At 45.1% G+C, this 27,229-nt stretch overlaps 1 protein-coding gene across 1 annotated transcript in view; it reads right to left on the bottom strand.

Annotated features, from left to right (window-relative positions):
- The window catches only part of PTGES (prostaglandin E synthase), a 121,852-nt gene extending 95,061 nt beyond the window's left edge, over window positions 1-26,791 (bottom strand). The window contains exon 1 of the mRNA XM_040324671.1: window positions 26,593-26,791. Within this exon, the coding sequence (XP_040180605.1) occupies window positions 26,593-26,697 (105 nt within the window). The 5' untranslated portion in view covers window positions 26,698-26,791. The remainder of the gene's footprint in view (window positions 1-26,592) is intronic.
- Between the last annotated feature and the right edge of the window lie 438 nt (window positions 26,792-27,229).

Raw genomic sequence — 27,229 nt, 5'->3', positions numbered from 1 at the left:
GCCCCGGCGTATCTTCTTTCTGTATTCAGAAAGCTAGATACGCCAGAATTTCACTGAGATCCGACCGGCGTAAGTGTCTTACACCATCATATCTTAGGCTGCATATTTACGCTGGCCGCTAGGTGGCGCTTCCGTATATTTCCGCAAGGAATATGCAAATTAGGTAGTTACGCCGATTCAGAAACGTACGTCCACCCGGCGCATTTTGTTACGTCGTTTACTTTGGGCTTTTTCCGGTGTAAAGTTACCCCTGCTATATGAAGTTACCCCTGCTATAGGGTATCCTATGTTAAGTATGGACGTCGTTCCCGCGCCAAATTTTGAAAATTTTACGTCGTTTGCGTAAGTCGTTCGCGAATAGGGCTGTACTTAAGTTAGGTTCACGTCTAAAGCATTGACGATTTGCGGCGTAATTTCGAGCATGCGCACTGGGATTTTTTCACGAACGGCGCATGCGCCCTTTTGTAAAATACGTCAAATACGTGGGGTCACAGTGAATTTAAGTAAAACACGCCCACATCATCCACATTTGAATTAGGCGGGCTTACGCCGGACCACAGACGTTACGCCGCCGTAACTAAGGGCGCAAGTTCTTTCTGAATACGGAACTTGCACTCTAATTTACGGCGGCGTAACGTATCTGAGATACGTTACGCCCCGCGGAAAGATACACCAATGTATCTGAATCCGGCCCTATGTCTCTATACCCTGTAAACAGTCATTTCAGCTAAAAAAATGTTTTCCTTTAGTGACCCTTTAAGTGGAGGCACTGTGCTTGTTAGTGTCATGGACATGCAATAATGTCTGGCAGCTTACCTTCTTCTCATGTCTCCATCAGAGGCCTGACTCTCTTCTGGCTGCCTTTTTATCACCTCTCCTTCCTGTATGGCCCCACCCCAGGCCATCCCAGGAAGTCTATATTAACTTTTGCACTGCAGGTCTGCTTTGTTGTTCAACCGTGTTGTTAGCTTAAGTTTCTGTCTGAAGTGTGCTACGTTTACCTTCCTGTGTACCGTTTTTGGCTCGTCCCTGACTTCTCCTGTTTGCCTGTGACCCTGACCTTTTGCCTGTCCCTCGGTTACCCTTGTCTGCCCTGACCTCGGCTTACCCATCACTATCGCTTGTCCTGGTTGCTGCTTCCCCTTTCTCCCTGTGGAGCGTGACCTAGGGGATCCCAGGGGTCACGACCTGGATCCAGCTGCGGCAAAGGCCATCCTCACCACTAGAGGCTCTGGTGAACACAAAGCTGGGTCTTAGACTCCGCGCCCTGGGGAATCTTGGGTTCACGCTTCCTCTCTGATTGCAGCAGTCGGCTATAGGGTTCACTACCCTGTGGTGCATCCCTGACCCCAACGGGGTGCACTTGTCACCTGGCCACAGGTGACCTGACAGTTAGAGATCCTGTCCTGGTCACACAGATTATGACGACTCTGCTCCTAAATACTATACAGGTGACACCATCATACCTAAGTAGCCGCAGAGAGAAAGAAAAATAGTGCTACATTAGAAATAAAGGCCCAGATTCTCAAAGACTTACGACGGCGTATCTCCAGATACGCCGTCCTAAGTCCGAATGGGGGCCGTCGTATCTATGCGCCTGATTCATAGAATCAGTTACGCATAAATTCTGCCAAGATACAAGCGGCGTAAGTCTCCTACGCCATCGTATCTTGGGTGCATATTTACGCTGGCCGCTAGGTGGCGCTTCTGTTGATTTCCGTGTTGAATATGTAAATGAGCAAGATACGCCGATTCACGAATATACGTACGCCTGTCGCAATTAGTTACGCCGTTTACGTAAGACATACGCCGACGTAAAGATAAAGCTGGTCTCTAGGTGGCGCAGCCCATGCAAGGTATGGACATCGGAACAAGCGTATCTTTTTACGTTGTTTACGTAAGTCGTACGTGAATGGGGCTGTGCGTAGGTTACGTTCACGTCACAGGCATTGAGCCGGCGTATCTTTGGGCGTAAATACGATGTGATACTGAGCATGCGCGTGCATGCGCCATTCGTTCGGCCATGCATCTACATGGGGTCAAGCTTAATTTAAATACAACACGCCCACGACCTGCCTACTTTGAAATACGCGTGCTTACGCCGGCCCATTTACGCTACGCCGCCGTAACTTAGGACGCAAGTGCTTTGTGAATACAGCACTTGCCTCTCTAAGTTGCGGCGGTGTAGCGTAAATAAGATACGCTACGCCTGCACATAGTTTCCCCGCCCTACGTGAATCTGGGCCAAAATGTGTACCTTTATAATATTCTTGTATCTCTTTGTGTTCACTGAAGAGGTATATAAAGTTCTATTGTTTCAAATTTTGAGATACATTGTGGAGGAGCGAAGACGAATACTACAGAGTTTTACGGACATAAAATATGCTAAATGCAGATATGATCTTATGGGAAGATTGTTGTTGAAATGAAAGATATGGTGACAACTGACAAGGTCTTTGGAAGTAACACTAGTCAATGTGACAAGTTTCAGGTATTTCTTTACTAGCTGAGGGCTGAGCAGAGCCTCCCACCTTTATCTACATGCCCTGTGGCCCACTTTCCTAATAGATCATTGAAAGGAGATGTAATTTGACCTTTTCACTAGGATATGTGAACCATGGGCGTGGGAGTCGGGGATTACCTCTAAATACAAGCATTTTAGCACATGAAAGATAATGCAAAAGACACCACAATGCATGACCAGAAGTGACGCACTACAACTTTTTCTTAGCTACTTTCTGGTTAACTCAATCACAGAGACATGAAAGAAACCCTGAGGCTAACCACAGACTCAAGATATAACATTAAAGTGTTACTAAACCCACAACAGTAAAATCATTCTGTATGTGCAGTAAAGCATGCTTGTTATACTTACTGTGGAACCAAAGGGTTTAATCCTCTGCATTGTGTAGAAAGGCTGTTTGATCATGTATTCTCTGATCCTCCCCTTCCACTGTCCCCTATTCATCTGCTGATAGTACAGAGCCTTGGGGCACTCTGTGCATGCTCAGTTTGGTGTTTTGCTAGAGTGTTTTTTTTTTTGGGGGGGGGGGGGAATGCATGTGATTAGCACAGGGCCAATCAGCACTGTCCAGACAGAAGGTCAGGGGTCCTGCAGCCTCAGAGTAGAATGAAAACTCCTCCTACAAACCAGACACTGATAGAAGTCACAAGACTGCTATATATTGCTGATGAGAAAATTTATTTAGCAGTTTATGTTTACTGAAATAATAGCATTTCCGTGCAAGGTCCTGGGTTTAGTAACACTTTAAAGGGTTTCTTATTGACGTCTTTGTGCTTATTTAGGAAATTTGTCCCAGTTCCTGTCCAGGAGATGCAACAGGAATTGGGAAGCTCCCCAAAATGAGGACATTTCAGTCCTGACAGTTGTCACAGAAACAGGTTCCCCCATGGAAAGATGTTTCTTCTGTCCCGTTGACCTGTAGTCACTTCAGAGTCAGCAGGAGCAACCACATTGTACGTAGGGGAATGGATGGAGCAGTCTGCACTTGCACAGCAGCATGAATCGGCACGCATGCACAGGGCGCTCTATCAGCACTATTATTGAATTGCCACTTGAGCAGTGAGACTAGTTGAAGCCTGCACGCTGCAAACTTTAAGGTGCCCGGCTCCCTAAGACAAATTTTCGGGTTCCCCGTTTTCCGAGGACAGATCCCTCACACCATGAGGACTGTCCCTGGGAAATGGGGACAAATGGCAACCTTAAGTTTTGGGACACAAAACCATAATTTCTTTACCGCTTGTAGTTCGGCCACAGTACATTTACTGCGGCAGGGCATCACAGGCAGGCTGGATCACGTACATTTACGTCATCCAGTCTGTTCTGGGTTAGGGGCTGCTGATCCACGCTGTCACTGGCTACAGCGGGATTTTGTCAGCAGGTTCTGGCCAAATATTTATGGCCAAGACACATTCTGTTCTGGGTTAGGGGCGCGCATACTCCTTCTGCTGATCCACGCTGTCACTGGCTACAGCGGGATTTTGTCAGCAGTTTCTGGCCAAATATTTATGGCCAAGACCTGCTGATCAGCTGTAACCAAACGCAGCACAGAGCCCTGTGTTTACATACACACAGGGCTCTGTACACAGATCAGAAGTAAAGTTTTGTTGTGGTAACTGCAGCAGGTTGTGAAAGCAGACTATGTCGAAGGGGCATTTCCGAAAAAGGTTTGCCATGGGGGGCGCCCCCCTGTCTAAACACAATAGAACAGCAGGGGAGATTGCTGTACTAACATTGGATTGTAGTAGTCACCCAGCTTCAGTTCCAAAAAGCAAGACCGAAACTATTCTTCTCTAAACAAAAAATCTTCGAACACAGGGAAAAAGCCGGCAAGTTACTAGTGTACCTGATACACAGTGAAGACAGGCCCCCAGTGGTTATCACACTACATGGCCCTGATGGACAACGCATAGCGGACCCTCCCACGGTAACTTCCATGTTTAGTGACTTTTTTGCCGACTTGTACACAACGACAGCCCCTACCGAGTCGGAATCGATGTCCCTCTTTCTAGAGGGGTTTGCTTTCCCGCAACTGACCAGGGAACAAATGGACCCTTTGGAGGCACCCCTCACCACAGATGAAATCACAGAGGCAATTGCTAGCTTTGCCAGGTCTAAATCTCCGGGATCAGATGGGCTTGAGTTTTATTCCCAATTTAGCGAAAATCTCGTTCCTAAATTACTAGCATTGTACAACCATCTCTTCGAGTCTGGTATACTACCTCCATCCATGACAGAGGCTACCATAGTCCTCATTCCCAAACCTGAAAAAGATCCAGGATACCCAGAATTGTACCGCCCCATATCCCTATTGCAGGTTGACATCAAAATACTAACCAAAGTAGTGTCCATCATGCTCAATCAGGTCATCTTGTCCCTAATACACACGGACCAGGTGGGTTTCATGCCCGGCCATAATACATCATTTAATCATAGGAAATTATATATAAATCTGCAAGCCACGCATGAGGAGGTTGGGTCCCGAGTTGTAGTTGGATACAGCAAAAGCTTTCGACTCGGTGGAGTGGAAATATCTCTGGAGATGCTTGGAGGCATATGGCTTCAGTCCCAAATACATTAAGTGGGTTCAATTGCTATATCAGGCGCCCACAGCCAAGGTGGTGGCAGTCTCGAATGTTTGACCTCAGTAGAGGCACGAGACAGGGGTGCCCTCTATCCCCGCTGCTATATGGTCTTGCGGCAGAACCCCTTGCGGTGTCCATCCGAGCAAACCCAAAGATTAGGGGTCTGAGACTGGGCTCCCTGATTGAAAAAATCAGTCTGTATGCATATGATACGTATTTAGCAGATTCAGGCCCATCTCTGCATACTGCACTCCACACTATCGAAAAATTTGGGATATTTTCAGGATTAAAAATCAATTGAGACAAGTCCCAAATCCTCCCCATCTACAGCTTCCCACCCTCGGAATCCCAAACCAGATTGCCACTACAAAGGGTCAATGTCATTAAATACCTAGGGATTCATATATCTAGGTCCCCGACAGACTACATTTCCCTCGATATAGAACCCCTTCTCTCCATGGTTAAAACCAAAGTACGGATCTGGTCCCGACTTCCACTTGGGATCTGGGGCCGCATAAAACTAACATTGGATTGTTAGTACCATGGCTCCGACCTGAGCTGTCAGTTTTTTTTTTTTTTTTCGTTCATTCCGCTGAAAACCTTTCGTGTGTACTAGGTTTAAAGCTCCTGCCAAAACCACCAGCTAAATACACTTTGATTGGGAAATCACAGGAGCTGGGCAATAACACGTTGGCTAATCAGCTTCAGTCATCATTCAGGTATTCTGACAGCTACAGATAGCGACTGTCAGAGTACAATAGCCTCAGTGTAAGATGTAACTGCTTAGCGTGAATAGAGGAATATATGTATTTATATTGTTTTGGATAGAGTGGAGAGAGATTAAAATACCTGTCAGGTTTCTTTTTGCTGTCTGTTTCTCCATAAGGGAGATTCACCATCTTATTTTGTCCTAGTGACCGTTATCAATGAGAATGAAAGTGAAAGTAAACTCCAAACCACCAGAACAGGAATAGAGGGAACATTTTCAAATGGGGACACTGGTTGTGGTGCCCCAGGAGGCAACCAGGAATGTCCTCGCTTCCTGCTTTGGCTATGGGACAGGAAGTGAAGGCAAATCTCTCTATAGAGACATAAAAACTGACATGAGTTATAACCCTCCTTTACTCTATCCAAAATATAAAAAAAAAGTGTTACCCTCTGTTCTACTTTAACCACCTCCCACCCGGCCACTGCACATATACAGCCGGGTGGGCACTTCCTCCTTCTGAGTGGACTTTTCAGGAACGTCCTTCAGAAGGAGAAGGATCACGCATGCGCATTCCCGCGCAGCAGCGCGATCCCAATGCGTTTGTGTCACCCAGGCACGGCGCATCTCATAACGGCAGGAGAGCACTGTGACTGGCCATCCTGATCACATGACGGCTGTGTCCAATCACAGCCATCATGTGATGCAAATAGAGAGCAGGTTGCTAGGCGATCAGCTCTCTTCTCCTCACATGGAAGTTGTCAGTGATCATCTGCACACATCTGTACATGATCATCTGCGTACATATGTCCGTGATCACACCAATTATTATACACTTATCAGCATTTTTTTACCAAAGACATGCAGCAGAATACATTTTGGCTTAAAGCGGGAGTTCACCCCTTAGATTCCTGCTCGCTTGGTCTAGGGGAATCGGCTATTCGTTTTAAAATATGAGCAGTACTTACCGTTTTCGAGATGCATCTTCTTCCGTCGCTTCCGGGTATGGGTCTTCGGGAGCGGGCGTTCCTTCTTGATTGACAGTCTTCCGAGAGGCTTCCGACTGTCGCATCCATCGCGTCACTCGTAGCCGAAAGAAGCCGAACGTCGTTGCGGCTCTATACTGCGCCTGCGCACCGACGTTCGGCTTCTTTCGGAAAATCGTGACGCGATGGATGCGACCGTCGGAAGCCTCTCGGAAGACTGTCAATCAAGAAGGAACGCCCATTCCCGCAGCCCATACCCGGAAGCGACGGAGAGGATGCATCTCGTAAACGGGTAAGTGCGGCTCATATTTTAAAACAAATAGCCGATTCCCCTAGACAAAACGAGCAGGAATCTAAGGCTAAAAAGTGCCCTCTAAGGGTGAACCCCCGCTTTAAATGTATGACAAAATTTGATTTTATTCGATTTCTTTTAAAATAGAAAGTAGAAAATATTCTTGTTTCTTTTCAAAATGTTCACTTATATCGCAAAAAATAAAAAACTAAGTAGTCAATAAATACCACTAAAATAAAGCTCTATTTGTGTGTACAAAATGATATAAAATGTATTTGGGTACAATGTCCGCGCAATTGTCAGTGAAAGTGCGAGAGAGCTGAAAGCTGAAAATTGGCCTGGGAAGGAAAGGGGTGAAAGTGCCCGGTATTGAAGTGGTTAAGTGTCGTCACCCTAGGGAAGGAAGTGCCTACACCTTGATTTAATTGAAAGCAGGACATATGAAAAAAAAAAAAAAGCATTACAGGAATATGTGCAACAACATATTCGTGTAATGAGGTTGATTTACTAATACTGGGGATTGCTAAATATTTTGCAGCTCCGCATAGAAACAGCTTCCAGGTTTTATTGTCAAAGACTTAGGGCCAGATTCACAGCAGTAATACGCCGGCGTATCTACTGATACGCCGGCGTATTTTCAAATTTTCCGCGTCGTATCTTGATTTGGAATCCTCAAACCAAGATACGACGTTTTTTGGCAAAGATCCGACAGGCGTACGGCTTCGTACGCCTTCGGATCGTAGGTGTCATTTTCCGGCAGCCGCTGGGTGGAGTTTGCGTCGTTTTCCAGCGTCGGGTATGCAAATGAGCTGTTTACGGCGATCCACGAAGGTACGCGCGTTCGTCGCATTCTCTTACGTCGGTTTTTCGCGTCGTAAAGTTAAGAGTGCTATTTAGATGGTGTAAAATTACACCATCCATGTTAAAGTATGGCCGTCGTTCCTGCGTCAAATTTTATTTTTTTAAATTTTTTTGAGTAAGTTCCGGGAATACGAAAGTACGTTACGCACGTCGCCATTCAAAAAACACGTCGGGGCGCCGTAATTTCGCGCAAAGCATGCGCAGAACGTTCGGTGTGGGAACGCACCTAATTTAAATGGTACACACCCCATTTGAATTAGGCAGGCTTGCGCCGGACGGCTTTACGCTACGCCACCGCAAGTTTACAGGCAAGTGCTTTGTGAATCAAGCACTTACACCGAAAACTTGCGGCGGCGTAACGTAAAGGGGATACGTTACGCCGCCGTAGATATTCGTGAATCTGGCCCTAAATGAATAGCTGAAGGGAGAAGCTGATTGGCTACCATACACAACTACACCGGATTTTGCACTCTCCAGTTTTTTAAACAAACCCCATGTGTGTTGGGTTTAGATACACTTTAATAAAGGTAACATAATTAGCACTGATGCTTTAACTCTCTTCTCACTAAAGCCATAGGGGTCACCCAGGCATATGACAAAACAAGAGTAACCCATTCTTTGTTAATACTGGCACTTAAGGGGCCATTAAATGTAAGCTATTCAGGACTTTCCTGCTTAGGTTTCCTGAAAATCGGAACTGCCAATTATTTCACTATCTAATGTCAAGTGGGGTATTTAAATGCTTACAAAAATATTTTTGAAGGGGGTACTGGACTGGAGCCGGCACTTCTTTCAGAGCATACAACCTTCGCGTCAAAATACCAGTGTACACAGGCCTTAGGCTCCATTCACGCAAATGCGTTTTTTTATGCTTTTTGCAGAAATGCAGGGAAATGTTTTAACGTGGTTTCCTATGGAACATGTTCACATCAATGCTTTTTTGTGCCTCTGCGTTTTTGGAAAGGGTCGGGGACTTTTTTTCCAGCAAAAAGCAGCCTTTTGCATGTATTAGAATTCAATGGACCCGCATCCAAAACGCGTTTTTGACGCGATTTGCTGTTTGCGTTTTAACCTGTTTATAGCTGGTTACTAAAGGGAATGTAAAAAAAATAAAATTGCTGGCTAAAAAAATTTAAATCTGTAAAAAAAAAAAAAAAAAAAACGCAAATTGCAGTAAAAAACGAGTGTCAAAAAACGCAGCAAGTTTTTCGACATGCGTTTTTACCACGATTCTACCGCGATTTGCACTTTCAGTTTTTTTGTATTAATTTTAATTTTTTTTAGCTGTCAATTTTAATTTTTTTACATTTCCTTTAACAACCAGCTATAAACAGGTTAAAAAATGAACGCAAACTGCAAATTGAGGCAAAATCGCGGCAAAACAGGGTACTTGCATTTTGGATGCAGGTCCATTGAATTCTATTACATGCAAAACGCTGCTTTTTGCGGGAAAAAAAGTCCCTGACCCTTTCCAAAAACGCAGAGGCACAAAAAAGCATTGATGTGAACATGTTCCATAGGAAACTATGTTTAAAAATTTCAATGCATTTCTGCAAAATGCATCAAAAAACGCATTAGTGTGAATGGAGTCTTAAGGGTATGTAAACCCTAAAAAATGTACTTCTTTTGTTTGGTCCCTTTTGGTCTGTTAGGCCGGGTTCACACCTATGCAAATTGGTTGCGGCTTAAAGCGAAGGTTCACCCGCACATGACACTATTTCCCCTTAGATGGACGCTCGTTTTGTCTAGGGGAATCGGCTAGTTGTTTTAAAATATGATCCCGACTTACCGTTTACGAGATGCATCTTCTCCGCCGCTTCCGGGTATGGACTGCGGGACTGGGCGTTCCTATTGTGATTGACAGTCTTCCGAGAGGCTTCCGACGGTCGCATCCATCGCGTCACGATTTTCTGAAAGAAGCCGAATGTCGGTGCGCAGGCGCAGTATAGAGCCACACCGACGTTCGGCTTCTTTCGGCTACTAGTGACGCAATGGATGCGACCGTCGGAAGCCTCTCGGAAGACTGTCGATCAAGAAGGAACGCCCGCTCCCGAAGACCCATATCCGGAAGCGACGGAGAAGATGCATCTCGAAAACGGTAAGTACAGCTCATATTTTAAAACAACAGGCCGATTCCCCCAGACAAAACGAGCATCCATCTAAGGGGAAAAGAGAAAAAAATATATAATTGGGTGAACTCCCGCTTTAAACCACATCCAATTTGCACAACATTATAAAATACATAGATTTCAATGAGGCTGGTTCACATACGTGCGATGCATTTTAACTGCGCATTGCCGAAAAAACGTGTGCGTTTTCTAGGCATTGCAGTGCGGCTCAGGTGCAAATCTTCTATGGGCACATATTTAATTTGCAGATGTGTTAATTTCTCTTCAGGATTTCTCTCATTCACCTCAATACACTTCCCCCCTCCCCTCTCCCAGGTCTCCAAATTCGCAGCTAAAATGGAGATGATCCGCTGAACAGTTCTCTTATCTCTCTGCAGAGATAACAGAGCTGGAATTCGCACCACACTAGTGTGAATCCGGCCTAAGACCTCTTTCACACTGAGGAGTTTTTCAGGCGGTACAGCTCTAAAAATAAAAAATAGCGCCTAAATACCGCCTGAAAAACTCCTGCCCAGCAACCTCAATGTGAAAGCCGGAGGGCTTTCACACTGAGGCGATGCGCTGGCAAGAGATAAAAAAAATCTCCTGCAAGCAGCATCTTTGGAGCGGTGAGAGGAGCAAAACAATGGGAAACCGCGCTAATACCGCCCGCAATGCGCCTCTTAACCCTTTATCGGCCACTAGCGGAGGTTAATACCGCACCGCTAGCGGCCAAATCCCGCTGCAATTCCGACGGTATAGCGCCGCTGTACCGCCACCGCGCCTCCCGCCCCAGTGTGAAAGGGGCCTTAAGCTGGATTCACATCTATGCATTTTTAGTGCTTTTTGCATTTTGCAGATTTGCATTACAGAACGTGTTCCATAGAAAACCATAATTAATGGACTGTAGTGAAAATCTGCAAAATGCAAAAAGCACTAAAACTGCATAGGTGTGAATCCACCCTAAAATATATTATTGCATACTGATGGGTCTGTTTAATAAGTGCAAAAACATTTCAGTTGATCCTGCCGGAAATCTTGTGAGCGTTGTTACCTTACTGGAAGGATTAGCAGGTAAAAATAAACCAAAATAGTTTGAAAAAAGCCCAGATTCACACATATGCAAATTGGATGTAAGTTTCGCATGATCCAATTTCTTATAAGAGGAGAGTGTAAGCGGCTCTCAATGGATCCTGTTCACACAGCGCCGTCGGCGTCCGCGGTCCGCATTTAAAAAAGGTTCTGTGCGTCTTTGGTTACGATTCAGGTGCGAATTTAGGCAACATTTCTGACCTTATTTGCACCTAAATCGATGAACGGGGACGCACCGGACCCCCTGCTGTGAACCACGGCCGCAGCATATGTGAACCCGGCCTAAGTAGCTGCTAAGCTTGAGTGGTACACTGCAATTTAAACATGTTTTGTTCTTGCTTTTAGATATCCTTCAAATGTTGGCTATACTGATAGCAATTGCAAACTGCTTTAAAAGTGTCCAAAACCATGAAGTGATTGAAACTGTGGGTTCTAGGTTGACTTTTTAATCCAATGCTGGTTTAAAGTGGTTAAATTGGTATGAGTCCGATGTTCGAGTCGAACGTAAGTTCAACTTGAACATCGGGTGTTCGCTTGTTAACGGTGTCTCCCATTGCGTCAGAGGGGTGCGGGGTCACCCGTACATGTCACTGGGTACCCCTGCGGTGTTTCCCCGTTGCGTCAGAGGGTGAGGGGCCACCCCGCCCTCAGGTATTTAAGAGCTGTTACAGCGGGTGTAGCGTCATTCGGCAGGCACCTCCCATGGAGGCGGATTGTGTCAGCTTTTTTTTTATCTCCGTATCCTCTATTCGAGAATAAATTACATCGCTGGAATTTTTTTATTTTTTTTAATAAAGGACTTGTCCCAAGTTGTCTACTGTGTTTTTTAACATTTTTGTCATTTTTTGGGGTGAAATGATAGGGGTACAATGTACCCCCTTACCTATTCACATAGGGGGGGCTGAGATCTGGGGGTCCCCTTTGTTAAAGGGGGCTTCCAGATTCCAATAAGCCCCCCGCCCGCAGACCCCCACAACCACTGGGCAAGGGTTGTGGGAATGAGGCCTTTGTCCCCCATCAACATGGGGACATCCTCCCTATGTTGAGGGCATGTGGCCTGGTACGGTTCAGGAGGGGGGGTGCTCTCTCACCCCCCTCTTTTCCTGTGACATGCCAGGTTGCCTGCTCGGATAAGGGTCTGGTATGTATTTTTGGGGGGGAACCCACGGCATTTTTTTTTCATTTTGGTGCGGGGTTCCCCTTAAAATCCATACCAGACCTAAAGGGCCTGTTATGGAACTTGGGACCCTCATGCATTTTTTTTTACAATGTTGGTTCGGGATAATGGACTGGGGGGGACCCATGCCATTTTTTTCAATGACTTTTATCTGTATTGCTGGGACCCAACAATTCATTGTAGTTTTAAATAACTTTTTTTTCCTTTAGAAATTACATTTTGTGCAGGGACTGTTCTAAACTTGGGAAAAATGCACCACTTTACAGGCATACTATAGACACCTCGCAGGTATGAAATTTAAAGGAATATTTCACTTTTATTTTTTCACTTTAAGCATTATTAAAATCACTGCTCCCCGAAAAAACGTTAGTTTTTAAAACTTTTTTTGCATTGATACATGTCCCCTGGGGCAGGACCCAGGCATATTAACCTTTAAAATTAGCACTTTTGATTTTTCACGTTCCTGTCCCATAGACTTTAACGGTGTAATTTTGCCTGTTCGCATGTTCTGCTGCGAACTGAACCAGGGGGGTTTCGGCTGATCCCTACTAGTGGGGAATGGAGAAGAAGGTGGACTGCAGAAACGATCAGGCATGTTTATGGAGAGATTTTTGTAATAAAGCTATTTGGCAGTAGGATCTAATAACTATCTCTCGTCTATGGTCAGCCTAATGCAAAGGCACTCCTGGGCACTGCCCAAGGGCCCCAGGAACATGGGGGCCCCACAATAATCTTGCATTACATCATACTTGGCAACTGTCCCGGATTTTCTGGGACAGTCATGCTTTTAACTAAACTGTTCCGATATGGTTGTATCCCGGGGAAACATCCCAGAACCTATACTGTGTCCTCCTGAGCCCAGTATTGTGCCCTCCTGACCCCTCTTGTACTGTGCCCTTTGTGTTGACTAGTCTTTGATTTATGGAATGTTTTCCTTTTGTAAAATCGATTTTATTGAAAGTACTAATTAATATATGTTTAATTCTATCAACTATACTTTATTTCTTGAAAGTAGGTGCGTAAATTAGGGCAGGCTGGTAGGGGCCCCAGTAAATCACTTTGCCCAGGGGCCCATGATGCTATTAAGATGGCCCTGTGGTCAGCCATACTTCGGTCATAGGTAAACCAATGTATGATCTATGTCTTTGTCAAAATTGCCAGTCTTTACCCTACTTTTTCTATCCAATTTCTACACATGTGAAAAGTCCTGTGCAAGAACTCATGTTGCAAAAAAATAGGCAGTTAAAGTGGATTTAAACCCACTCTCCTCCTTTATAAACTACTGCCATAGTGGTTATCTATAAGGATCTGCATGCCTTCTGCATGTATTCTAAGCTGTCAGATGTCTCCCCTCTGTCTGTTATGAGACCCAAAAACTGCAGATTCTGTGGGCGGGTCTTTGTCCGAAGCTCGTGGGTGGAGTTGTGATGTCAGTAGACTCCCTCCCACCTCTACACTCCCCTTGTCACCATGCATTTTCTCCTGTCTATTTCTTAGGCCCCATACACACGATAGAATCCATCCGCTGAAAAATCCCAGCAAATGGGTTTCAGCGGATAGATCCTATGGTGTGTACACTCCAGCGGATCTGTTTCCACGGATATTTCTCCCCTGGGATGGATTCCAGCAGATCGAATATTTGCTGACATGCCAAACAAATCTATCTGCTGGAATCCATCCCAACGGATGGATCCGCTGGTCTGTATAGACTCACCGGATCCATACCGTCGGAAGGGATCCCCCGCATGCGTCGTAATGATTCGACGCATGCGTGGAATTCCTTATATGACAGCGTCGCCGCGTCATAATCGCGGCGACGACACGTCATCGCCAGAGGATTTCGGCGCGGATTTCAATGCGATGGTGTGTACACTCCATCGCATAGAAATCCGCGGAAATCCTCGAGAGGATTTATCCGTGGAAACGGTCCGCTGGACCGTATCCGTGGATAAATCCTCCCGTGTGTATGGGGCCTTACACTGAACTTCTGCTATGATCACGAACATCCAGTCAAAACCCAGAAAAGTCACCACATGACTTCAGCATGCCCAATCATGCTGAGGTGTGGAGCAGCCAATCCTGGGAGAGCTTGAGAAGAAAGGAGGAGGGGATCTGAAGTACACAGAATGCCTCTCTCACACTGGTGCATGAGATATGTAAAGCACCTGTCACTCACAGCAAGGGGGAAGAACTGACTACTATTTCTCTGTGTGTCAGTTTTTATCTCACTGAAAAAAGATAAGAGGATTGTTTAGAGCTGGATTAACTCTTCGTGGCAAGACTGGGCACAGATGACATGAAATCCTATACTGTACATGGTGCAAGCCTTAATTTAAAAAAAAAGTGGGTTTACATCCACTTTAAGAAAGACTATACTTACCTCTCCTGCCTTCTGTACCATTTATCTTTGCTCTTTGTAAGAACCACGGTGCCTGGAGAATCCTCTTAATCCGACAACCTGCTGGGAGTGTCAGATTGCTGGTTCACCATGTGGTTCCATATGTTAGTCCCTTCATCACCACTGTGTTGTGCACATACGGTCATATGCATGTATGGGCCACAGGAAGGGTCTATAGTGCTCAGCTGGAGATCACAAATATGATTGTTCTGCAAGTGTGTTAGATAAAGAGAATTTTCCAGGCATTATAAGTCTTGAAGAGTTGGTGGCACAGGCAACTATAGGTCTTCTTTCCAACGTGTATTTTTTTATCACAGGGTGGCTTTAAAGGGGTTTAAAGGATTTCCCCCCCCCCCCCTAAATAGCTTCCTTTACCTTTGTGCAGTCCTCCTTCACTTACCTCATCCTTCAATTTTAAATGTCCTAATTTCTTCTGAGAAATGCTCACTTCCTGTTCTTCTGTCTGTAACTCACCACCGTAATGCAAGGCTTTCTCCCTGGTGTGGAGAAAGCCTCTTGAGCGAGGAGGGGGCGAGCAGGCAAGTCAGTACACTCTCTACTTTGCAGATAGAGAAAGGAGCTGTGTGTTAGTGGTCCTGACACTCCTGCTCGCGCCCTCCCCCCTCAAGAGGCTTTCTCCACACCAGGAAGAAAGCCTTGCATTACGGTGGTGAGTTACAGACAGAAGAACAGGAAGTGAGGATTTCTCCGAAGAAATAAGGACATTTAAAAGCAAAATGGAAGGATGAGGTAAGTGAAGGAGGACTGCACTAAGGTAAAGGAAAATTTAGGGGAAAAACATTCCTTTACAACCCCTTTAACTATGGAACTGATGGGAAGCAATTCAGTGTGCTGGAAAACATTTGCAGGAAACAAGAAACTGTCATTATTTGTATGCTCACCATCACTGGGGTAGATTCACATACATTTTGCAGCGGCGTATCTCCAGATACGCCGCCATAATTTGAAATCCGCGCTTGCGTAGCGTTACGCCGATTCTCAAAGGCAGTTACGCTGAAAAAATAGGCTTCCTCCACCGACGTAACTTGATTGCGGCGGCGTAGAACTGTGTGGAATATAACTTCGGCGGCTAGGGGCGCTTCCGTTGTTGTCGGCGTAGAATATGCTAATTTCCTAGATAGGCCAATTCACAAACGTACGTGCGCCCGGCGATAGTTTTTTATGTCGTTTGCGTAAAAGCTTTTTCATGCGTAAGGCTGCTCCTGCTATTAGGAGGCGCAGCCAATGTTAAGTATGGACGTCGTTCCCGCTGCGAAATTTGAATTATTTACGTTGTTTGCGTAAGTCGTTCGCGAATAGGGCTGGACGTAATTTACGTTCACGTCTAAACCAATACGTCGTTGCGCCGTACTTGGAAGCAATGCACACTGGGATATGTACACGGACGGCGCATGCGTACAAAACGTCAATCACGTCAGGTCATCATAAATTTACATAAAACACGCCCCCTTCCACATTTGAATTACGCGCTTACGCCGGCCCCTTTTACGCTACGCCGCCGCGACTTACGGAGCAAGTGCTTTGTGAATACAGCACTTGCTCCTGTAAGTTACTGCGGCATAGCGTAAATACGAAACGCTGCGCCGCCGTAACTATGCGCGCCCGTACGTGAATCTACCCCACTCTCTTTAAAAGTGTATCTCAAGCTAAAACCTTTTTTGTTTTTTGGTCACCATTTTCATAAACTGGTCCATGTAGACAAGGGTCTCCACTGTAGTTTAAAATACACTGTGCCATTTGTAAAAATATTTTTTATTGCAAATACCAGACCTGTAGGCCTTTTCTGTCAACCATAGCTGAAATATTTCCAATGTTTACATTTCTACTTCCTGGCTTATTTCCAAGACATGAGCTACAGCAAAGGCATAAGCCTTCTTCGTTGAGGACAACTAAAAATATTATTTTTTGCATGGGTCAATTTATATAAAAGGTGAACTTAGCCTTAAAAGATTTAGCTTAGATCTGGCATTTTTACATAGTTACATTGGTTAATGTGCTATTCTGTGGGAACCCCATTCAAGCTTGAAATCACATTAGTAGGTATAGATTCTCCGGTGATTTCTAGTAGTTTCCAGCCTCCATTATGAGAACACTTTGCATTTTATTACTGAATGCAAAGCATTCTCTGATTAGATGAGGTGGATATGTGGACTGGTTTTGTCACAATCTCCACCTCATTAAATCAGAGAACATTTTACATTTATTGAAAAAACACATTTTGTTTTCTAAATTGCAAAGTGGGCAACCTCCTGGGTTCAGTAAGCAGCAGGGATCGACCAGGTATGCCACATACATACAATACTTACACTGGTCCTAGCTGGTAAACATTGCTATATTTAGACTTCAGCTTTAAGTTTCAATGTAATAATAAAAGGGTTAAAACCCCTGTTAAGTTTACTGCAGCCAGTCCATTCGGCCAGCAAGGGGCAAGACCAAATAAAGGAGGTCTACTGTCCAGCTCCCGATTAGTGCTCCCAGCCAATGGTGTCCCCTTGTCAGAACACAATAACTCAGCAGGAGAGATCACTGCACTAACATTGGATTGTTGGTACAGAAGCTCCAACCTGAACTGTCAGGTTTTTTTCGTTCAACCTAGCGGTTGGAAAAAAAATTGTAGTATGTACGAGGCTTGAATCTAAATGTAGCGCTCACCCCCGAAGGAGCCGCTGATTAGTTTGGGATCGGCACATTGAGTTACCTTCTTGGCTTGGTCTAGGGGTGATATCCGTGAGTGTGAATGAAGAACAGGTGTCCAGACAATTAACTGAGTTTTCAATGCTTTATTCCAAGGCCCAACATGGCCAACATCAACATGGCACACAATAGAGAAAGGTTGATGAGCGTAGAGAGAGAACTTTTAGTATCAGGCCTTGGATGTGAAAAGAGAGCAAGCCTGCTTTCAGCAATAATGTAACTCGGCTCATCGCCAGCCCAATCAGGGTGGGTAAAGTGCCCCCCGGACAGGCAATTATCACAGGCCTGGCACCTGGAGCGCCACTTACAGATCACTGGGAGGAAACAGGCCTCTGCCACAGGCTTGACAATTTGAGATTTGTGAGATTAGGTTTAGCGAATCCTCCCAGTTAGTTCAGATAATGTCACCCACTGACAGCGTAAGCATACCTGTCATGCAGTGTGGTGACTGGATCCCCGATGGTTCGTCTAGGCCTCCTGGGTAACCTCTAGTTCTAGGTTCTCCCCGAGCCGATCCCCCATCGCACAGCTCCCAGCTTAGGATCCTCTCAGAAGAAGGTTGGGACCCAGCAAGACGCTGGGGCCCCTCTTGTCGCTAGGATAAGGCTCCGCATGGTGCATGACCTCGGTGAAGCAGGCCACGGTGGCGGGGCCCATGGATGCGCGCACCCTGAAAGTGGGTACCGCACCGGGAACTCGGGCCCCGCACAGAACATCCCGCCAAAGGCGGTTACCACAGATATATCCCCTCCCAGCATGCCCAACAAGGGAAGAACTCCTCTGATTGGCTGCTGGGAAAGGTGGGTCTGTCAGAATCCCTCTAGCGCCAACTGCCGCCCAGGGGTGATAACGCACCCCTGGAGCGCAGACTGACCTACAGGAAAAATTCTAAAATTGGCAACAACCCAAATTTCCACAAATTATGAATGGGAGTAACTAACCCTCCCATTCCCCACTAACTTTAGCGTAGCACCCGTACTGAAAGTAAGGGGGCGCTACATAAATGTGGTTTGTTTCACACAAAAAAATAGCAAGAAAGTAGCACAGATATTTTAGGCTTAAGCTGCCCATAGACTGTTTGGATCGCAGCCGGTTCAGCAGGGACCAGCCAAGATTCAAACCATGTATGGGCAGGCTCATTTGTACCCAAGTCAAGGTCAATCAACTTGGGTACAACCTGTATGACAGGTTTTTCATGCGATTGTTTCCAGCAGCTAAAACCGCTAGCAATAAGCACTGAGCGTTATCCTTGCCGGGACAACACATAAGCACTGCGGGCTGAATTGATAGATTTTCTTTCCTGCAACCTGTCTATAGTTTCAAACATTTCATAATTTGTAGAGAATGTTCAAGGGGTAGATATATCACTGAAATGTTTTGTCTGAGAACGTCATAGACAATCCATGAATCTCTTATTATTGACCAACTACAAGACCCAACATGTTGGCAGGTTGTCTGTGCCATGTTACAGTGCATTTGTTGTGCCGTACTGTTTGGTTGCATTTTAAGCTTTTCCCAGAGATATAATGCAATCATTTACTGCAGAGGAAGTATAGTAATCATAGAAGTATCATAAAAGGCAACCGGGCAAAGCAGCCATGCTGAATTTACAGTTCTCTGCAAGGTACAGTATTCATTTATTGCTGTAGCCTTCATCATTGTCTTTAGCATTTGACACTAAAGCCTCGTACACACGATTGGTTAACCAGAGGACAACGGTCTGCAGGACCGTTTTCATCGGTCAAAACTGATCGTGTGTGGGCCCCATAGGTTATTTAACCATAGGATAAAAAAAAGCCAACTTGCTTTAAAATTAACCGATGGATTCCTAACCGATAGGTCAAAACCGATCGTTAGTAGGCACGACCATCGGTTAAAAACCCACACATGCTCAGAATCAAGTCGACGCATGCTTGGAAGCATTATACTTCGTTTTTTTCAGCACGTCGTTGTGTTTTACGTCACCGCATTCTGACAAGATCGGTTATTTAACCAATGGTGTGTAGGTGTGACGGACCATCAGTCAGCTTCATCGGGTTAACCTATGACAACGGTCCTTCAGACCGTTTGTCCTCTGGTTAACCTATCCTGTGTATGAGGCTTTACAGGAGTGTTAGATGCCTATGGGTACCGAGCTACACGCTCCATCCTCTTATCCCCTACAGCATTACCACACTAAGCAATGACATAGGGAGAACAGAACCACAGTGCATGGCAGAGTTTACAGACATTTGACACTTCCTGAAGTGTCAAATGCCAAAGAGAGGCTACAGCCATGGAATGGAGAGATGGAAAGCAACATGGTCACCAAAGAGATAAGCGTAAGGCTGTATTTATGTAAAGATAAAAATATGTGCAGCGCAATGTCTGTAATGTCCATCGGTTATAAAACAACCAATCCTATAAGGAACCACAAGTCCCAGAAAAGATAATGATGAAAACCACGTGAGAGGGGTGACTTCAATCCTCTCTGTGTGATGAGTGACAATCCCTCCACCGGCCAGAAGATGAGCACTCACCAAATGGGATGGACCCCTAAATTACCAGGAAGTCAAACCAGCTCATGTCTCCACAAGAGAGAAATCAGGGATAACCAATCAGATAGGACGTACCAACCGGATGATATAGGGAAAAATAAATCTAAGTGCTCTATTTTACCACTCTTAAAAGACTGTTTATTAGATAAGATGTGCACTCACATGTGTTGCTGCATATATAAGCATGAAAACAGGCATGTAGAGCGCCAGTGATGGTGGATCGCTGTTACTTCGTTTGTGCAAACCTATGCACAGGATGGCAGCGGGTGACGTCCTCAAGGTAGCTCCTCCCCTGGATTTAATCACATAGATGTGAACCAGCCAGATAGGATATCTGCAACGCTACTACACAGACACTACATTTCACATACCCACCTGTGTCTCTGAAAGGTTTCAGGCTTGGAGGTTACACAACAGTTGTTGGATTTTTAACAAGCAAGCTTGCCCCCCAAAAGGTGTTGGATATATATTTTCTACTGGTTGTGACTTTGCTATCAGAAATAACGTTTGTATGAATTTCTGATTGATCATCTTGCTCAATTCCTTCCATCAGAACCTCTCCTATTCTATGGAACTTCCTACCTCAAGCCGCAATGACGTCACTCCCACGCATGCGCATGTGAGCCGTAATGGCACACGGACTGAAGCAACGGCACATAGTGCAGGTTTAGGAGATATCTGGGTAGCTACAGGTAAGCCTTAATATAGGCTTACCTGTAGCATAAAGTGGTTGTAAAGGGTTTACAACCACTTTAAAAACCCTTCTCTTCAGAGAAGCTTATCCTGCCTCCACCTAATAACTTTTATTTTCTCCATCAGCTCCTTCCCCACAGTTATTACCTTTTGTATCACTTGACCCTCCCTATTAAATTGTAAGCTCTAAATTGTAAGCTCTAATGGATCCGCTAATCCCTCCTGTATTGAATTGTATTGTAATTGTACTGTCTGCCCCCGTGTTGTAAAGCGTTGCGCAAACAGTTGGTACTATATACTGTACCAGTGGCGGCTGGTGCTCAAAATTGTTGGGGGGGCGCAATTGAACTGCAAAATTCTGAAAAATACTGTAACAAAAACATTATATGCAGCCACTGTGCCCATCATATGCAGCTACTGTACCATCAAATGCAGCCACTGTGCCCATCATATGCAGCCACTGTGCCCACCCTATGCAGCCAAATGTGTCCAGCAAATGCAGCCACTCTGCCCATCATATGATGCCAACTGTGCCCCATCATATGCAGCCTCTGTGCCCATCATATGCAGCCTCTGTGCCCATCATATGCAGCCTCTGTGCCCAGCAAATGCAGCCAACTGTGCCCCATCAATTGCAGCCTCTGTGCCCATAATATGCAGCCACCGTGCCCAGCAAAATGCAGCCAACTTTACCCCATCAATTACAGCCTCTGTGCCCATAATATGCAGCCAACTATGCCCCCCACCCACCCGCTCGCTGTCTGTCCAGCACTTACCCCATCATGGTGGGTCAGGCGGCGAGCTGTATCCCATCCCGGGTAGCACGGTGATGGCTTCTATATCCTCCATGCGCGTCTTCTTCCTGTAGTTATTGGCTGAGAGGCAGTTCTGTGTTAGGCCTCGTACACACGACCGGATCTATCCGCTGGGATTGATCCGCGGATCAGTTCCAGCGGACAAATCCGGTCGTCTGTACGGCCTAGCGGATATTTATCCGCAGAGATTCGTCCGGCCGATCGATTTCAAGCGGATAGAAATTTCTTAGCATGCTAAGAAATCTATCCGCTTGAATCGTGTCCAGCGGATTGATCCGGTCGTCTGTACAGACTCACCGGATCAATCCGTCCGCTCCCCTCCCTCGCATGCGTCGTAATGATTCGACGCATGCGTGGAAGTACTTACCTCCTAGCGTCGCGCACGTTGCCGCGTCATCGTCGTGGCGACGGCGCGACACGTCACCGCGGATGTATTCCGCGCGGATTTTGATCCGATGGTGTGTACAAGCCATGTGTCCGGACCGTTTCCAGCGGAGATCCCCTCGTCTGTACGAGGCCTTAGTAAAGCAAATATTCATTTGCTTTGCTAACACACCTGGGTGCACTGTGAGCGCAATGGTTTGCGCTCACAGGTCAACTTTTTTGACGCCTATTGGCTCTAATCAGGTGCTTTAAAAACACCCCCCCCCCCCCGCCCCTGTAATTCATAAACCCGGTGCCTGAAAAGGGGCTGGACGCCTGAATAGGGGGTGGCTACAGCAGCCATGGATAGATTCATGCAATGCATGAATCTATCCATACTACACAGAGGGGGTGGCTGAAGAGAGGGGGTGGCGCCCTTGTACCCCTAATGGATGCACCGCCACTTTACTGTACATTCTGTATAATAATAATAATAATTCAGATATGAAATAATGGGATTTCTACTTGACACGCATTTTCATGCAACAAAGCAAGTTTTGATACAACAAAACATGCCTTTTCTAATGCAGGGAACTTTAACTACTTACGGACCGCCCACCACACATATACTGCGGCAGGGCGGCCCGGCTGCACAAAACAACGTACCTGTATGTTGTTTGTGTTCCCTGGACTAGGGCGTGTGCGCTGCTGGCGACCCGCTCCTGCTGTGATTGGACACAGCAGGAGCCAATCAGCGGGGCCTGTAGTCGCGATGACCGCCGGCCACCCGCCATCATTCTCGGGAATGACAGAATGGTGATCTGCTTATGTAAACAAGGCAGTCTATCGTTCTGTCAGACAGGGGGAGAGAGATCTGTGATTCCTACTAATCAGCAACTCGGATCTCTCTCTTTGTCTAGTGTCAGCATCCCGCACACAAAGATTTGGGTATGTTTTATAGCAGAAAGTAAAAAATATTGTTTTTTCAAAATTGTTGTTGTTTTTTTTGTTTATAGAGCAAAAAACAAAAGCCGCAGAGGTAATCAAATACCACCAAAAGAAAGCTCTATTTGTGGAAAAAAAAAAGGACTTCAATTTTATTTGGGTACAGCGTTGCACGACTGCGCAATTTTTTAGCTGCTGTGATTTGACTTCCTGTTAAAGGGTGGCTACGTTCCTTCTCTATGGTCCTATAGTATGTAGGAATGTAGCTCTCTAGCTCACTCCTAAAATGGGACTATTGGATTTGTAGTGTCCATTATTATTATTATATAGGATTTTTATAACGCCAACAATTTGCGCAGCTCTTTACAACATGAGGGCAGACAGCACAATTACAGTACAATTTATTATAGTAGAAATCAGAGCCCTGCTCATTAGAGCTCACAATCTAACGTGTACTGCTCATTCCAAACTAATGGAAATGAGGGGGAAAAGGAGAGGTCCCGGTGTTCGGGGAGGAAAATAAAAGGAGACAAGAAAACTGATTATTAATCTCTTCAGCCCCGGAAGATTATACCCCCTTCCTGACCAGAGCACTTTTTACAATTTGGCACTGCTTGCTTTAACTGACAATTGCGCTGTCATGCAATGTTGTACCCAATCAAAATTTGCGTCTTTTTTTTCATACAAATATAGCTTTCTTTTGGTTGTATTTGATTACCTCTGCAATTTTTATTTTTAGCGCTATAAACAAAAAATGCATACATTTTGGGGAAAAAATACAATATTTTTTACCTCTTGCTATAATAAATATCCTCAAAAATGTTTTTACAATTAATTTCTTCATCAGTTTAGGCCAATATACAGTATATTTTTCTACATATTTTTGTTTAAAAAAATCGCACTAAGCTAATATTGATTGGTTTGCGCAAAAGTTATAGCGTCTACAAACTATGGGAAAGATTTATGGCATCTTTATGGATTTTTTTTTTTACTAGTAATGGCGGTAATCTGTGTTTTTTTAGCAGTACTGCAACATTGTAGCAGACAGATCGGACACTTTTGACACATTTTTGGGACCATTGACATTTATACAGCGATCAGTGTTAAAAAATTGCACTGATTACTGTTTAAATGTCACTGGCAGGGAAGAGGTTAACGCTAGGGGACGATTAAGGGGTTAACTGTGTTCCTTACTGTGTGTTTCTAACTGTATGGGGATGGGAGTGACTAGAACTTAGTAGGAACAAATGATATGTCTCCTCTCCCCTGATAGAACAGAGATTTGTGTGTTTACACACACAAATCCCTGTGCTGGCACCGCTCTGGCCACTCATGCAGACGGTGTCTGCAAACCCGGAAGGAAGACGGATGAAGATGGAAGCCTTGTCAGCAGTGACAGCTCGCCACTGGAAGGGTTCATTCTAAGGGAAGTGTCACATAATGTGCTAGTATGTGATGCATACAAGCACATTATGGCTTTATTTAGCAGGTTCCAGATTATAAAAAAAAAGCGCTTTAAGTAGTGGATGTGTATGGATTATTTTTGGAGAATAAGGACATTCTTTCTTTAGTGTCACTTTAATCTGGATATCTTATTAAACTGACAGAGTCACTCTAGTGTACAGTTTAACTTTAGAAATGCATGTTAATTCAATACATCTTGTTTTAACGCAGCAGAGCATATGCGTGTGGGCACGCACCCGCCGCGTGCTCCGGGACCGTGCCCACAGGACCCGAGGACTCGATGTCCGCCAGTCTCCCGCAATCGTGTCACGGAGCTGCAGAACAGGGAGATTCCTATGTAAACAAGGCATTTCCCTGATCTGCCTAGTGACAGGACAGTGATCTACTGCTCCCTGTCATTGGAAGCAGTGATCACTGTGGTGTTATTTGTAGCCCAGCCCCCCCACACTTAGAATCACTCCCTAGGACACACTTAACCCCTTCATCGCCCCCTAGTGTTTAACCCCTTTCCTGCCAGTGTCATTTACACAGTAATCAGTGCATTTTTATAGCACTGATCTTTGTATAAATGACAATGGTCCCAAAATAGTGTCAAAAGTGTTCGATGTGTTCGCCATAATGCCGCAGTCACGATAAAAATAGCTGATCGCCACCATTACTAATAAAAAAAATAATAATGCCATGAAACGATCCCCTATTTTGTAAAAGCTTTAACTTTTGCGCAAACCAATCAATATACGCTTATTGAGATTTTTTTTTTTTTTACAAAAATATGTAGAAGAATACATATCGCCCTAAACTGAGAAAGACATATTTTATATATATATATATATATATATATATATATATATATATATATATATATATATATATATATACACACCGTATTTATCTGCCTATAGCGCGCACCGGCGTTAAGCGCGCACCCCTAATGTAGAAGGGTAATTCCTGGAATTTCTTTTTTTTAATTACTTACAGTTTTGGTGTCTTGTCCGGCGTCCATCGGCGGCCTTCTCCGGTCCGGTGTCCGTCTGCGGCCCTGGTGGTGTCCTCCCCGCTTCTGCGCTGTTCTTGAGCCGATCCCCGCTTCCCGCACTGTGTTTGAACACCGCCGACGACATATACCGAGCGCAGTACACTCGGCCACGCTTGGCTCCTCTCGCATAAAGGCTAGGAGGCGGCACAGGGCGTGACCGCGAGCGGAGCCGAGCCTGGCCCAGTGTACCCGAGTGTACTGCGCTCGGTATATGTCGGCGGCCGGTTCAAACACAGCGCGGGTATTGGCGTATATCGCGCACCCACGATTTTCCCCTGATTTTAAGGGGGAAAAAGTCTGCGGTATACGCCGATAAATACGGTATATATATTTTGTGGGGATATTTATTATAGCAAAAAGTAAAAAATATTGCTTTTTTTTCAAAATTGTCGCTCTATTTTTGTTTATACTGCAAAAAAAATTAAACCGCAGAGGTGATCAAATACAACCAAAAGAAAGCTCTATTTGTGAGGGAAAAAAGCACACAAATGTTGTTTGGGTGCAACGTCGCACGACCGCGCAATTGTCAGTTAAAGCGGCGCAGTGCCGAATCGAAAAAAGTGCTCTGGTCAGGAAGGGGGTAAATTCTTCCGGAGCTGAAGTGGTTAAAATAACGCAGTGTCGTATCACAAAAAATGGCCTGGTCATAAAGGGGGTGAAACCTGGGGGGGTGAAGTGGTTAATAAATGATCATATCTATGACTAATCGTTTTTAACGTGTTAAAACTTTGGAGTGGGAGGCGGCGCCCCTGCGCCCTTTATTGACAGGCCGCCACATTGATAACATTCCGGCATGCATGCTGTGCCAAGCGTGAATTCAACAGCTGGGTACCAACGGTGTGCTGCAAACAGCTGTACCTGAAAGGGTTAAATCCTTTGCGTAGCGCACACTGCAGCCCACATTCACCTCAAGCACTGACTGCGCTTTTTCTGCCAGTTAGTTGTTGACATCCCTTCCTATCAGTAGCATTGTATTTACCATCATCGGCACGCAAAGTGACAAACAGCAGCCTAAGACTATAACAGAGACAGCTGCTGTCTACCGCTTGCTGCTGCGTCTTTTCTTTTCTTTGCTGTTTCAAATCCCCCCTTCAAATTTTTGGAATGACTTTTTTAGCACATGGATCCAAGCTGGAAAAAAATTGAAAGTTGCATTCATGAGCCCCCTGGGGCTTTTCAAGTGTTCCAAACTATTCACAGAAAATGTAACCCTGCTTCTCAATAGATACGTTTTTCAAACATCTACTTTAAAAGGATACTGCATTTACGTAAAAAAAAAAAAAAAGTGCGAGACTTACTTTTTTGCGTAGCCGGATCTGCCCTGTTATTATAGCCAAGGTATACATTTTCAGGATTAGGAGGGTGCTGTAGAAGGCGAAGGACAAAAATACTTGATTTTCCATGTTGCCTGCTGGAGTTGCGTCCAGACAGAAGTGAATGCGAAGTAAAGACAGTGCAGGGAGGGGAGAGAGGAAGCAGGAGTGGCTTTGACTTAAATAACTAGTGACCCAAGAAGGGGGAATCTAGCTCTGTCTTCCCACTGGAAATACTGGAAATGGTGAAAAAAAAATGGGATCAAATTCTGAGACAAAAGTGACCAATCACATTTCTTCTTTCATTTTTAGAAAATTAAAAAGACAAAAAGGGAATGATCACCTTAGGCAACAATGTTATTCTCTGCTTTGTCTCTTTCTTTTTTATAATTGAGGGGTAATTCATTTCACAAGGAACCAAAGTTGCAAGTGTCACTATGATGGAAAATGTATTTTCCTAAAGCAACTCTTTAGCCCTGTACACACGGCCGGGAATCCCGTCAGGAAAAAAAACGTTGGTTTTCCTGACGGGATTCCCGGCAAGCTTGCCTTGCAAAGCCGTGTATACAGACGGCCACTCAAAAGAACCGCCGTTCTTTTGAATGGCAAGAACGCAGTGATG

Source organism: Rana temporaria, chromosome 9 (genome assembly GCF_905171775.1).
Source record: "Rana temporaria chromosome 9, aRanTem1.1, whole genome shotgun sequence".
NCBI classification, from domain to species: domain Eukaryota; kingdom Metazoa; phylum Chordata; class Amphibia; order Anura; family Ranidae; genus Rana; species Rana temporaria.
Note: the sequence above shows the minus strand (reverse complement) of the source record. Positions and strands in the feature narration are given on the sequence as shown.